General features: G+C 46.0%; 1 protein-coding gene across 1 annotated transcript in view; it reads right to left on the bottom strand.

Annotated features, from left to right (window-relative positions):
- Positions 1-334: 334 nt before the first annotated feature.
- The window catches only part of CRYM (crystallin, mu), a 20,266-nt gene continuing 6,886 nt past the window's right edge, over positions 335-13,714 (bottom strand). The window contains exons 5-9 of the mRNA XM_011976039.1: positions 11,472-11,573; positions 9,264-9,447; positions 3,747-3,868; positions 2,972-3,056; positions 335-655 (exon numbers count right to left, since the gene is read on the bottom strand). Of these exons, the coding sequence (XP_011831429.1) occupies positions 591-655; positions 2,972-3,056; positions 3,747-3,868; positions 9,264-9,447; positions 11,472-11,573 (558 nt within the window). The 3' untranslated portion in view covers positions 335-590. The remainder of the gene's footprint in view (positions 656-2,971; positions 3,057-3,746; positions 3,869-9,263; positions 9,448-11,471; positions 11,574-13,714) is intronic.

Raw genomic sequence — 13,714 nt, 5'->3', positions numbered from 1 at the left:
TCGAGACCAGCCTGGCCAACATGGTGAAACCCCATCTCTACTAAAAATACAAAAATTAGCCACACATGGTGGTGCATGCCTGTAGTCCCAGCTACTCGGGAGGCTGAGGCTGAGGCAGGAGAATCACTTGAACCCGGGAGGTGGAGGTTGCAGTGAGTCAACATCACGCCACTGCACTCCAGCCTGGGCGACAGAGAGAGACTCTGTCTCAAAACAATAATAAATATAAAAGAAATTTCATTATAGCCAGTGGAGCTCCCCCAGGGAGTGAATAGAAGCATCTGATCCCTCTCAGTTTCCTTGTGATAGGAATAGAAGTTACCAAAGCAAACACTGCAGAATTGGATAGTGCTTTATTTCAGGGAAATATAAAGGGAAATGAATGCTATTATAACTTGGTATAGCAGAAGAAATGGCTAGTTTTGCTTTCCAACTACAAACATAAATGAGGATCTCAGCACTTAAGGTAAAACGCAATAAGCACAAAAGGAGAGTTCACTGGGGACTGGACTTCCTCATTTACTCTAGAAATTATGAGAACCAGCAGCAACATTCCTCGAGCATCCATCTCAACACCAAGTTCCTTTGTTCTATTTACCAGATGACCAGGAATCATAGATCAGTTTGGCTGCAACTGTGTCTTCCACTGCCATTCCTAGAATAGACAGAAATTTGGTTCACCTTTGGTCAGAACAACTTTTCCTGAAACAACCCAGGCCCCATGGCTGGCAGTTTCCTGATACGTGTCCATGTTGCCAGTGCCCATTGGAATAACAGGGACTGATACTCAGAGGTGAGTTCAGGCTTAGATGGTCTACAAAGGGGCAGAGAATATGACACTAAGAAACACCCACCAAAAAATTGTGTGTCCTTCTAAATCTAGCTCAGGGCTGAGCAAACTTATTTTTTTGAGACAGAGTCTCGCTGTCGCCCAGGCTGGAGTGCAGTGGCATGATCTTGGCTCCCTACAACCTCCACCTCCTAGGTTCGAGCGATTCTCCTGCCTCAGCCTTCTGAGTAGCTGGGATTATAGGCACATGCCACCAGGTCTGGCTAAATAGATATATATTTTTGTATATTTAGTAGAGTTGGGCTTTCACCATGTTGGCCGGGCTAGTTTTGAACTCCTGACCTCAGGAGTCAGGAGATCCACCCGCCTCAGCCTCCCAAAGTGCTGAGCTTACAGGCATGAGCCACCGGGCCCAGCCTGAGCAAACTTTCTAAAAGGGTCAGACAGTAAATCTTTTAGGCTTTGTGGGCCACAGGGTCTCCACTACGATTATTCAACTCTGCCTTTACAGTAGAAAGTACAGCCAACAGGTAAACAAAAGAGCCTCACTGTGTATCAGTGAAATTATGTATGGAACTGAAGCTTGAATTCTGTATCATTTTCCTACATCATGAAATATTTTTCTCCCCCCGATCATTTGAAAATCTAAAAAACATTTCAAGCTCATAGGCCACACAAAAGCAGGAAGCCGGGTGGGTCTGGCCCACAGGCTGCAGTTTGCTGACCCTTGGTCCAGTTCGAACGCTGCGTCCTTTGGCAGCTCCCCTTTGTCGTGTAGTTTTGGTAGACACCTCAACCTCTGCACCCAGCACAGATACATAATTAGGTGCTTGATATGCATCCGTTAGGTGAAATGATGTGCCAATAAACTAATCCCCAAAAGTAAGATAGCAAAAATTGCCAGAAAGAACAAAACAAGTTTCTGCCGCATTTTGGCTCCTTAAGTGGGGGCTGGCTGACCTCTGATCTGCCATGACCTCTGAAGCTTTCAGACAAAACTGGATCCATGTGATGTCTTTGAACCAGGCTCCACATAAAGTTTTATTGCCTTTGTCTTCCAGTGCATGAGAGATTTTAAAGATATTTACCAACCTGCAAGGCATGGATACTTAACCAACGGCATGGGCTCTGGGTGGCCAGAGCACTCTTGATGCTCTGCCAGGCATTAACTCTTTTGCTGCTTGATCATGAAGTATGGAAGGTCATGAGAGGGGGACAGAGGACACTCTTTTTTTTTTTTTTTGAGACAGAGTCTCGCTCTGTTGCCCAAGCTGGAGTGCAGTGGCGTGATCTTGGCTCACTGCAAGCTCCACCTCCCGGATTCAAGTGATTCTCCTGCCTCAACCTCCCTAGTAGCTGGGATTGCAGATGTACACCACCACGCCTGGCTAATTTTTGTATTTTTAGTAGAGACAGAGTTTCATCATGCTGGCCAGGCTGGTCTCAAACTCCTTAGCTCAAGTGATCTGCCCACCTCGGCCTCCCAAAGTGCTGGGATTACAGGCGTAAGCCACAGAGCTCAGCCTGTTCCCATGTACTTCTGTTTCCTTCAGTCTCATAGGGTGGAAGAGGACCTGGGGCAAGGGACAGACTGGCCACTGGGACCCCACCCTTTGTTGGACTTCTATAAGGTACCCCATACAACTCAGGTGGTAGGGGGCTCCCCGTGGAAGCCCTCCTTGAAGCAGCAAGTGGGAGAGTAGGGAAGGAGGGAATGAACAGGGCTCAGGCTATACTTTCCATCTGACTCTCTTTCAGGTTGGGTCTCTGCCATTTCCCTTAAGGATCCTGTCTTTTAACATCTTTGTCCCCTGCCCCCTCCATCTCTGAAGGGTACCTTCTGAGTTTCATTAAGATCTGCACCTAGCTGATTCATTTTATATGCACATCCCACCTAATCCTCACTGGTGACAGGTGGTGAGGAAACTGTGGCCTAGAGAGGTCAGATCACTTGCCTAAGGACACATGCCTTTGAGTGGCAGGGAAGGGACTCCGACCCAGGACTGCTGAGTTCCAGAGTTCATGGGCTTCATCACTAGGCTAAGCCATGTAAATAATTGACCTGAATGATGGAGCACAATGATTCAGCTGCAGAGTCTGGTGGTCATTCCTCTTCCCACCAATGGGTGAACCTGCCTTGTGCTCTAGTTGGATTTGTGCCCAGGGAGCAGTGGATCTTACCCAAAGACTTGAACACCGTGGTCTTCTCACAGTGGGCTGGCTTCACTCCCTTAATCACTTCTCCCAGCTCAGCAAAGATCTCGGCCTAGGAAACAAACATACGCTGACCCAGGCATGAAGCTAAAGTCTGCTCAGGGTTGACTTTTGAAGCCAGCCCAGGGAATTCCTGAGCTGGATAAGAGAGAAATTTGGTTCAAAAAAAAAAATTATTCTTTGTACACTGAATGATATTAGGGAAGAGGCTGGTCTCCGAAATCCTTTTGGGGTGGCATTTGCTTTTGTGATACCATAAACACAGAGATTCAAGCTGGTGTCCAGGGAGCTGTCGTGCCAAGATCATTGTGTCAGTGAGGAAATAGACATGCTTTTATCTGAACATGCATGCCAGCAGCTCCCTTCTTGTTTTGAAGCTGATTATAACAGTAAAATGAGGCCAGAAGATGGGCAACACAGTCTTATCGTGTTGGCCACATTGGGAAGGTTTCCAGGCTGCAAGAAGCTTCCAATCCCACTGCTTTATAGAACAGCCCAGCAAAAAAATAAAATCCATTGAGCTTCTCTTTCCAGGAACACACATGTCACCACCTGTAATGCCCACATTTTTCTGCAATGGAATTAAAGAGGGTTGCAAAATGTTTAAGAGCTCCCACCCCTACAAGGAGATGGGGTGGCTGAGGTCTCGAGCGGACCTAACTGGAAGGGAAGTTAATGAAACCCTGGGATTCAGGTGAGGCCAGCCCAGTGGCAGCCCTGACCCGGGTCAGAAGAGCCTCACCCCTGACAACAGGACATCTCCAGACTCCTTCAGGGCAGCCTCCTGGGAATCCACGTACAGCACAGCTTCCTTCATGAGCTCATCATCCAGTTCTCTCCAGTCAGGTCGGCTGGCTCCGACAGCTAAGAGACAGCAAAACAGACCCTAAGCCCAGGATTAGTGCCAAAGGCTACTAAGAAAGCCAAAGCATAGGAGACAGGTGAACAAAGGACCCGTGAGCACACTCAGATTCCAAATACCCCCTCATCCCCCAGGCCATGCCTCTGCCAATCAGTAAGACCAAATACCTTATTAAGAAATAGGCCAGGTGTGATGGCTCACACCTGTAATCCCAGCACTTTGGGAGGCTGAGGCAGGCGGATCACTTGAGTCCAGGAGTTTGAGACTAGCCTGGCCAACATGGCAAAACTCCGTCTCTACTAAAAATACAAAAAATTACCCAGGTGTGGTGGCTCACGCCTATAGTCTTAGCTACTCTGGAGGCTGAGGCACGAGAATCGCTTGAACCTTGGAGGCAGAGGTTACAGTGAGCCAAGATCATGCCACTGCACTCCAGCCTGGGCGACAGCGTGAGGCTGCATCTCAAAGAAAAAAAAATAAATAAATACTACCTACCATTTTGCCTTTCTATTCCATATCCCACGTCATTGCCAAAAGATTTTGAGACGACACAGCATTCATTTACAGGGTGTCTACTATCTGTGGGATGTTTTGCACATGCTATTTATAGTTCTCACAAGTACATTTCAAAGTCTGGTTCTCACTTAACAGATGCACAAATGCAGGCTCAAAGAAGCGAAGGTGTTTGCCAAGGTAAAGGATCTGATGGGTGAATCTAGGTCTGAGAGAGCCCCTGGGCTTTCACACGTCTTCTGCTTAACGGGAGCAACAACTTCCTCACAAAAATCCCAAACCAGAGACATCACTTGGAGCTTATTCACACCCTACTTTCCTCTTGATCTCCATCATTCCCATTCCTCACCCCCAACCAGTTCTTTTAATATCTATTTTTTTTCTTTTTGGAGAGAGGGTCTCACTCTGTTGTCCAGGCTGGAGTGTAGTGGTGCAATCAGAACTCACCACGGGCTGGACGCAGTGGCTCACGCCTGTAATCCTAACACACTTTGGAAGGCTGAGGTGGGTGGATCACTTGAGGTCAGGAGTTCAAGACCAGCCTGGCCAACATGGTGAAACCCTGTCTCTACTAAAATACAAAAATTAGCGGGGCATGGTAGCACATGCCTGTAATCCCAGCTACCTGGGAGGCTGAGGCAGGAGAATCTCTTGAACCTGGGAGTCGGAGATTGCAGCAAGCCAAAATTGCGCCATTGCACTCCAAACCAGGTGACAGAGCGAGACTCCATCTCAAAAAACAAACAAAAACTCACCACAGCCTCAAACTCCTGAGCGCAAGTGATCCTCCCGCCCTCAGCCTCCCAAACTGTTGGGACCACAGGCATGTGCCACTGTGCCCCTTTCCCTCTCCTCACCCCGGATTCTCTCTTATGACAAAAAAAAAAAAAAAAAAAAGCCCAGTGTCAGGGTCATGGAGAAGTCTTGGCAGAAAGAAAACTGACTTCATCCTGGCCTGAACTATCCGCATCCTCTGTGGATGGAGTCCAGGACCAGAATGATGAATCCAAGATGTCGCGCCCCCTAGGGCACTGGGACACAGGAGAATGCAGAGGCTGCCACCAAATGCCTGCAAGGCCAGGGAGGTAATGAAAATGAGCAAAGCAGGTCAGAGAGACTGGATTAGATGTGGTGGAGACTGAGGGGCGGAGAAGCCAGCGGGCCCTTCCGAAGGGGACAGCCATTGTTCAGCTCCAGCTAATCATGACCATGTGTGAATGTAGATCCACTGTTACCAGATACGCCCCAGTTGTTTTCGTAAAAGAGAAACAGGAAATCTATTTGCATATGTCACTCCTTGAGTTTTAGATCACTCTATGGTCCAAACCAAACACATCTGCTGACTGGATCCAGCCCCTGGCCGGCTAGTCTTTGAAAACTGCTATAAAGCCTTATACAAATATAAGACAGCATTTATATGCCTTCTTCCACTGCCGCCCAGTTTTCTCCCTTTGTTCCCTCCCATTCTGTTCTCCTTCATTCTAATTTCCAAAGACAGTTGTGTAAAAATGTCCATCTTGAAGGTTGTTTGTGCAGAGAGTTCTATAGAACAAAAGCACTAGCTAAGGAAGCTTGTAAATAAATCATAAGCTGGTGGGAACAAAATCCCCCTTTCTCAGGCCACTCCTTCTCACTGGACCCTTTCCCCCACACAACCACTGCTTATGAGCGGGGCAAGTTCTCAAAGGGTTGTGTGAGGTCACTCAGGCAGAGGGAGGTAGGCCAGGCAGTGAAGAGAGAGAGGCCTGACTCAGACAAGGCTCTGGCTTGGCTATGATGAGGCTAAATGAGTGAGGGTCGAAGACAGGCTGACAGGGTGTCGGGGCAGGAGGAAGGAGGCGTGGGGGAGGTTGGAACTGGGCCTGTCACTCCGCCGAGCTGTAAACTTAGTAGAATCTGTTGGTGTTTCCCTGTTGTCTGCGCTTGTGACACATTTTTCTTAAATGTATGTGTTGCCTCTGTGAACACATAAACCAATCTTGTCCCTGGGCCAGGAAAGCAGAAGAGATGCCTTGACTCAAAATCAAGTCAGCCCTTCCTGGAGAATGATTCCAAGTGAGAGAGGGATCCAACATAAGGGAGATTCTCTGTGGATGGATGTGAGGATGGAGAGTCCATATGACAGGGAATTTGGGTCTTCTCTGGGAGCTGAGAATGGCCCCAAGGAAAGGGGCTCCCCCATCCTCCAACGTAAGCAACTGAATCCTGCCACACTATGGGAGCCTGCAAGAGGACCCCTGAGCATGAGATGAGATTGCAGCCTGGGTGTCACCCAATTTATTTTTTCGTGAGACTTTGCACAGAGGATCCAGCTACCTACGCCCGGTCTCCTGAACCACAGGAACTGTGAGATGATAATAATGTGTTGTTTTAAGCTGGGGGAAAAAAAAAATCAAGTCTGTCTTCCTGAAGATGCAGCTTTGGAAACCCATTTCACCATGAACTGGTTTCCCTTCGATTTCTCAAGTCCTTCCAGAAATGGTCTTATTGTCTATAAACTCAGCCCTGACTCACCTCTTACCCATTCCCTGGACCCAATCTGACCACGAGTCCCATGCTGGTGGAAATCTGAGACTTTCAAATTACTCTGATCCCTTCCTCAAACGTGCCATGTTCGCTTCCACACTCAAGGCCTTTGTATCTGCTGTTCTCTCTTGGGGACGGCTTCAGCTGATCTGATCAGCTGTTGGCATGGCTGGTTCTTCCTCTTCATTCAGTTCACAGCTCAAAACCCACAGCTTAGAGAGCTTCTCAGATAACCCAATTGAAAACACCTCTCTCTGCTTCTACCTTCCACTTCCACCACCAGCCTCTATCACCCAGGGCCTTGTTCTTTCCGGGCTCGTCTTCAGCCAGAACTATCTAATTCCTCTATGTGTTCGTTTGTTGTCTATCTCTCCTCACTGAAATTAACCACCAGGAAACCAGCGACCTTGACTGTCTGGTTATTGTGGCATCCCCAGCATCTAGAAGAGTGCCTGGCACACGGCAGAGATTCAGTCAGAATTTATGATTGAATACGTCATCATTTTACTTGGCTCTTGCCTGCTCATCTGCCCACGTGTGCAAAGCTCTTAGCGTCTGAGTTCACACCATGTGCTTGTCACTAAAACACAGGGCACCGAGACCATCTTTAAATCCTCTAGAATTTGCCTGCTCTGCTCACCAGAATTCAGTCTTCCTGTTGGAAGGCAATAATGAGTATTATTTAAAGCTTGGACTCTGAGGATAGAGTGTCTCAGTTCAAATCCCAGCTCTGCCATCAAGAACCTCTGATTTTGGGCTGGGTGCAGTGGCTCACACCTGTGATCCCAGCACTTTGGGAGGCTGAGGCGGGCAGATCATTTGAGGTCAGGAGTTCGAGACCAGCCTGGACAACATGGTGAAACCCCGTCTCTACTAAAAACACAAAAAAAGTAGCTGGGCGTGGTGGCACGTGCCTGTAATCTCAACTACTCGGGAGGCTGAGACAGGAGGAGTCACTTTACATGGGAGGCAGAGGTTGCGGTGAGCCGAGATCATGCCAGTGCACTCCAGCCTGGGTGACAGAGTGAGACTCCATCTCAAAAAAAAAAAAAAAAAAAAGTGTGACTTTGGAAAAGTTATATAATTTCTCCATGCCTTGGTTTATTCCCCTGTAAGATGGAGTTTATTATAGTAGTTCCTGCCTTATAAGTTGGTTATAAGTATTTAATGACATTATACATAGAATAATGTCATTTAATATGCAAAGAATTATACAAAGAACTTTGGATAGCACCTGCAATAGTATTAGATATAGACCAGCCCTTGCTATAATACCCAGAGCCATCTGAAGGTCTACAGAGGCCCCAGGCACCCTCATGTCTAGAATCCCCTCTTCTGCCCCTTGTCCTGTCACACATATTAAAAAGCATATACATGTCACATAAAAAATTACAGAACAAAAGAAATTTAAAGTTTTATAATTCTTAGTGTTAAGAACAAATGACTCATTTAGCCTTTGTGATTTAAACTCCATCACATTTCAGAATTGAGCTGTGAATTACCATTTACCATAATTTTACATGTTATGGCTAGGCGTAGTGGCTCATACTTGTAATCAATCCCAGCACTTTGGGAGGCTGAAGTGGGTAGATTGCTTGAGGTCAGGAGTTCGAGACCAGCCTGGCCAACATGGTGAAACTTCGTCTCTACCAAAACTTACAAAAAATTAGCTGGGCATGGTGGCACATGCCTGTAGTCCCAGCTACTCGGGAGGATGAGGTGGGAGAATCGCTTGAACCCAGGAGGCAGAGGTTGCAGTGAGCTGAGATCTCGCCACTGCATTTCAGCCTGAGTGACAGAGTGAGACCCTGTCTCAAAAAAAGAAAAAAAATTTACATTTTATAGAACATTAAATATTCATTAGTTTCAAATTTGTAATTTCCCTTTTACATTTTTTGGAGCAAATATTGTTTGTTTTTTAAGATAGAGTCTCACTCTGTTGCCCAGGCTAAAGTACAGTGGCACAATCTTGGCTCACTGCAACCTCTGCCTCCTGGGTTCATGCCATTCTTGTGCCTCAGCCTCATGAGTAGCTAGGACTAGAGGTGCAAGCCACCAGGCCTCACTAACTTTTGTATTTTTAGTAGAGATGGGGTTTTGCCATGTTGACCAAGCTGGTCTCAAACTCCTGGCCTCAAGCAATCCACCTGCCTCAGTCTCCCAAAGTGCTGGGATTACAGGCATGAGCCACTGCACCTGGCCAAATATTGTTTTTTTCAGTCTCACACATTTTCAAGGCCCTTAAATAGCCTGGGCATTCTGCATGAATAAACCAGCTCTACAGATGTAGCTGACCGGTCCAGTCTAGAGAGTAGCCTGGCCACCACCCATCATGCCTTATGGAGCCACTCTACTTACCATTGATGTGAGCCCCTGGCTTCACCCATTCACCAAACAAAATGGGCTCTGTTGCCAGGGTGACTGTGATGATCACATCTGCACCTGCCACAGCCTCCTGGACCGAAGAACAGACCTGTACCTCTCCTTGCACTGTGTCTGCAAACTTCTCTGCATTTTCTTTGGTGCGGTTCCATATCCTCACCTTCATTGGGAGTAACAAGAAGGACACTAGTGCCATTTTTTGGCTGCTTATGCTACACTGAGCCCAGGGATGCAAAGGGAAAGTTGAACCACTCTGAGATAGGGGCTGATGGTTATCTAAATCACTCCTAAATCATTCCCCATGGAGAATGGACATTTGATCAGGGATACAGCATTAACTTAGACATCTGGCCAGGTATTTGAAAATGAGCATTCTCTACCACTTTCCCCATTTAAAAAGGGTAGAAGTATTTCACTTCTAGGCCAAGATGCACAGCCTCAATAGCTAAATAGCTATTATATATTAATAGCATAATAATTAGCAGAGCAAGTTCTGGAGCCAGGTAGGCTTGGAACCAATCTCTGCTACTTCCTGAAATTGCTTCATGTCATTCAGCCTTAGTTTCCACGTCTGTAAAATGGAAGTGATAACTGGCAAAGTCTGTGTGGAACTCACACTTTATGTCTGAGACCCCGTAAAGGAGTTGTAATGGGTGTGAGATTCATACAAAGGATTATTTATGACAATGTTTTTCATGGAATGACTTGATTGGTGAAGGATACTTAGGAAATTCAAGATCAGAAGAGTTTGAAGGTAAATGGCACAGCCAATGAAAAGGCCAAGAATGGTAGCTGCAGCTGGAATCCTGAAAGCTGCTGGGGTTAGGGGGTGGGACAGTGGCCTCGCCAGGAGCTGGGGACTTGCCGACTTGCTTGACAGGTTCCAATGTTTGGGTCAAGGGCTTGTCACCTGTCCACTGAAAATAAGGCCTACAGAATTTCTTATAAGGGAATATAATGCATACAGAAACAAACTTTATGTCTAAGCATGTTCACCAAGCAAGGTGAAAAACAGAACATTTTGCCCAGCCAGAAGTGCATGGTTAACCTCTTCACCCTTCTTAATAGAAGACTATGCAAATTTTATGCAAAAATTAGATAACCTGAAAAGTGATGTTAGAACATTCAGTAAGAGAGGATATAAAATGGTGCGTATCTAACATGACTAAAACTATGTTATAAAAAGCTGAAGAGGAAAGATCAGAGAACATTAACTGCCTTTGAAAACAGATAAAAGGGCATTTTTCTTTTGTTTTCTTCCTTGTATTGAAAGTAATGGCAACCGGGCACAGTGGCTCATGCCTGTAATTCCAGAACTCTGGGAGGACAAGGCAGGTGGATCACCTGAGTTTGAGACCAGCCTGGCCAACATGGTAAAACCCCGTCTCTACTAAAAAATACAAAAATTAGCCAGGTGTGGTGGTGGGCACCTATAATCCAAGCTACTGGGGAGGCTGAGGCCCAAGAATCACTTTAACCCGGGAGGTGGAGGTTGCAGTGAGCCGAGATGACGCCACTGCACTCTAGCCTGGGCGACGGAGCAAGATTCCATCTCAAAAAACAAACAAACAAACAAAAAAACTGCAATTACTTTTGCACTCATCTAATTTTAAGTCTATATTTCCCAAGGCAGTGGTTTTATTTTCATCATTAAATCATACTTTAAATCTGCTCCATCCCTTTCATACACACACATAAAATAAAATAGCATCAAACATTCCCAGGGGAAGCATGAGCCGCAGAGAAGTTGAAGGTGGACCAGTATGGAGACTGCAAAAGAGAGAGGCTGTGGCTCACTGGTCTCCAGGTCTCTTCCCACCTAGTTTCTTGATCCATAACCTTGAATACTTAAAAACTCTGGATTCTCCTAAGAAAAACATAATAGACAGGGGCTAAAAGGACAACTGAATGTATACAAGAGATATAAAAGAATCCTTTAACCGAGTAAGCTTGCTGTATCCTCAGACAAATGCCCTGTGAACTGAGGACTGGAAACAGGTAACCAGATCTTTCCCCGACTCTTATCATCCATCCCCTTCTGGGAAGTCATGAAGATACAACAGTGGTCTAGGTGGGGCTCACAACGTAATTATTTCAGAATAACCTGTGGTGCAGTGAAGGAGTACAGACAGCTCAAGGCCCACCCGCTTCCCTCTTCTCTCCCACCCCCGCCCCGGGACTTACCTCCTTAAAGGAGAACTGCTCTGTGAAGATCTCATAGTGGCTGTAGGCCTGGACCCCAGCTCCAAGGATGCACAGCACTTCACTGCTGGGGGGTTTCAGAAACTGTGTGAGAGAAATGAAGTGGCAAAGGTCAAGGGAGACCCTAGCAGATAGGTACAAAACTAAGACGGTTTGAGTATCAGGTGACTTCTGCCCTCTCTTCTGCCTCCCTCAAGAGCTTGCAGGCAATCAAGAGAATTCCCTTTTGTGTCTTAGTTTCCCCTGTGTCGAGTGGGAAGAGAAGGAAGAAGGCTTCACTGAACAGCTAATGTATGCCAATGCTTTACCCCCATGATCTCATTTAGTCTAGACATTGGCCCTATGAGTTGGGGACTCCTATTATCTTCTTCTTACAGATGAAGAGACTGAGGTCCAGAAAGGTGAACTTGCTCTGGGTCTTACAACTATTCTATAAATTTATTTATTTATTTATTATTTATTTGTTTATTTTGAGACGGAATCTCGCTCTGTCACCTAGGCTGGAGTGCAGTGGCACCATCTTGGCTCATTGCAACCTCTGCCTCCTGGGTTCCAGTGATTCTCCTGCCTCAGCCTCCCAGGAGCTGGGATTACAGGTGTGCACCACTATGACCGGCTAATTTTTGTATTTTTGATAGAGATGGGGCTTCACCATGTTGACCAGGCTGGTCTCAAACTTCTGACCTCAGGTGATCTGCCCATCTCGGCCTCCCAAAGTGCTGGGATTACAGGCGTGAGCCACCGTGCCCAGCCAGGTTTTACAGCTATTAAAGAGCACAGTGGGGCTCTAAAGTCACATCTTCCATACCCCAAAGCCCATGTCCTTTCTTCTATGCCATTGTGTCTCAGGTGCATGCTCAGCCATACCCACTTCTCAGAGCTCTGAGCTGCTTCTAAGAGCTGCCTGGATGCTGTGAGCCCTTCCTTCCCAGGGTTCTAGCTGTATTCGCCGAGCCCACTCTGTTGATGCTTTCACAGCCTCTGTCTTCCTCTAAAGACGAATGTAGAATTAGCATCTGTGGCACCTCCTGAGGGTGTCTGTGTTTGAGAGCAGGGTTCTGTGATCAGCTCATGTCCAGTGCCACCTCTCCAATGAGGCCTTTGTGGCCTCCTTGATAGAATGCACGAGGCCATAGCCTTATTTGTTTGTAGATTTTCTTCTACAGGCCTTTAAGCCCCATGACGACAGAGGTAGTCTTATTTGCACAGAATTGGTACACACCTACTATGACCTACAAGAGGTAGCACTGGGCTTCTCAACCTTGGTACTACTAACATGGGACTGGACAATTCTTTGTTGGGGAGGGGCGCCATCCTGGGTATTATAGGATGTGCAACAGTATCTCTGGTTTCTATCCATTAGATGTTAGTAGCATTTTCCACCCCTTCAAGTTGTGGGAACTAAAAATGTCTGCACTCTCCTAAATGTGTCTGGAGCAGGTGACAAACTCATGCTCAGTGGAGAACCACTGGCATAGAGGAAAGATATCACTTGGCCCTCGACACCGTATATATTAAATAAAACCCTCTTCTGCCTTTTCTCTATTTCATTTAGTAAACTTTGAGTTCCCTGGGGTCTGTTCTTTCATACAGTGCTACTCACTGGAATTCTGGAGTATAATATTTAAAAAGTGAAAAATCTTCTTAACTACTAATTACTAGCAAAATGTCATCTCTGAAATATTAGGAATTAATTTTATCTCCTGTAGCTACCGAAGGAGAGATACCATTCTGTGCCATAAAATATAGTTCGACGTCTCTGATTTGAAAAGGTTTCAAAGTGATAATATCCACAAGACTAGAAATCTTATGTTTCTGTCTGATAAGGATAATTAGATGATTTTTTTCCCTTAATTGTTACCATTTTCTTCTGTTCTCAGTTAATATGAATCTATTCTTGCAAGTACAGTTGAGCTTCAGAAATTGTTACAGTATCCCATAAAAATAACCTTCAATTTCCTAAACTAAATGTGTAATTCTGATTGGTTGTCTTACTTGATAATTTGTTGCCCTGGTAATAGTGTGATAATCGATATTTTTTAAAAATTTTCTTTTTTTGAGACAGTCTCACTTTGTTGCCCAGACTGGAATGCAGAGGTGTGATCTCAGCTCACTGCAACCTCTGCTTCCTGGGTTCAAGTGATTCTCGTGCCTCAGCCTCCTGAGTAGCTGGGATTACAGGCATGCACTACCACGCCTGGCTAAATTTTTTTTTTTTTTTTTTT

The sequence above is a fragment of the Mandrillus leucophaeus genome, unplaced genomic scaffold, assembly GCF_000951045.1.
Source record: "Mandrillus leucophaeus isolate KB7577 unplaced genomic scaffold, Mleu.le_1.0 Scaffold162, whole genome shotgun sequence".
NCBI classification, from domain to species: Eukaryota; Metazoa; Chordata; class Mammalia; order Primates; family Cercopithecidae; genus Mandrillus; species Mandrillus leucophaeus.
Note: the sequence above shows the minus strand (reverse complement) of the source record. Positions and strands in the feature narration are given on the sequence as shown.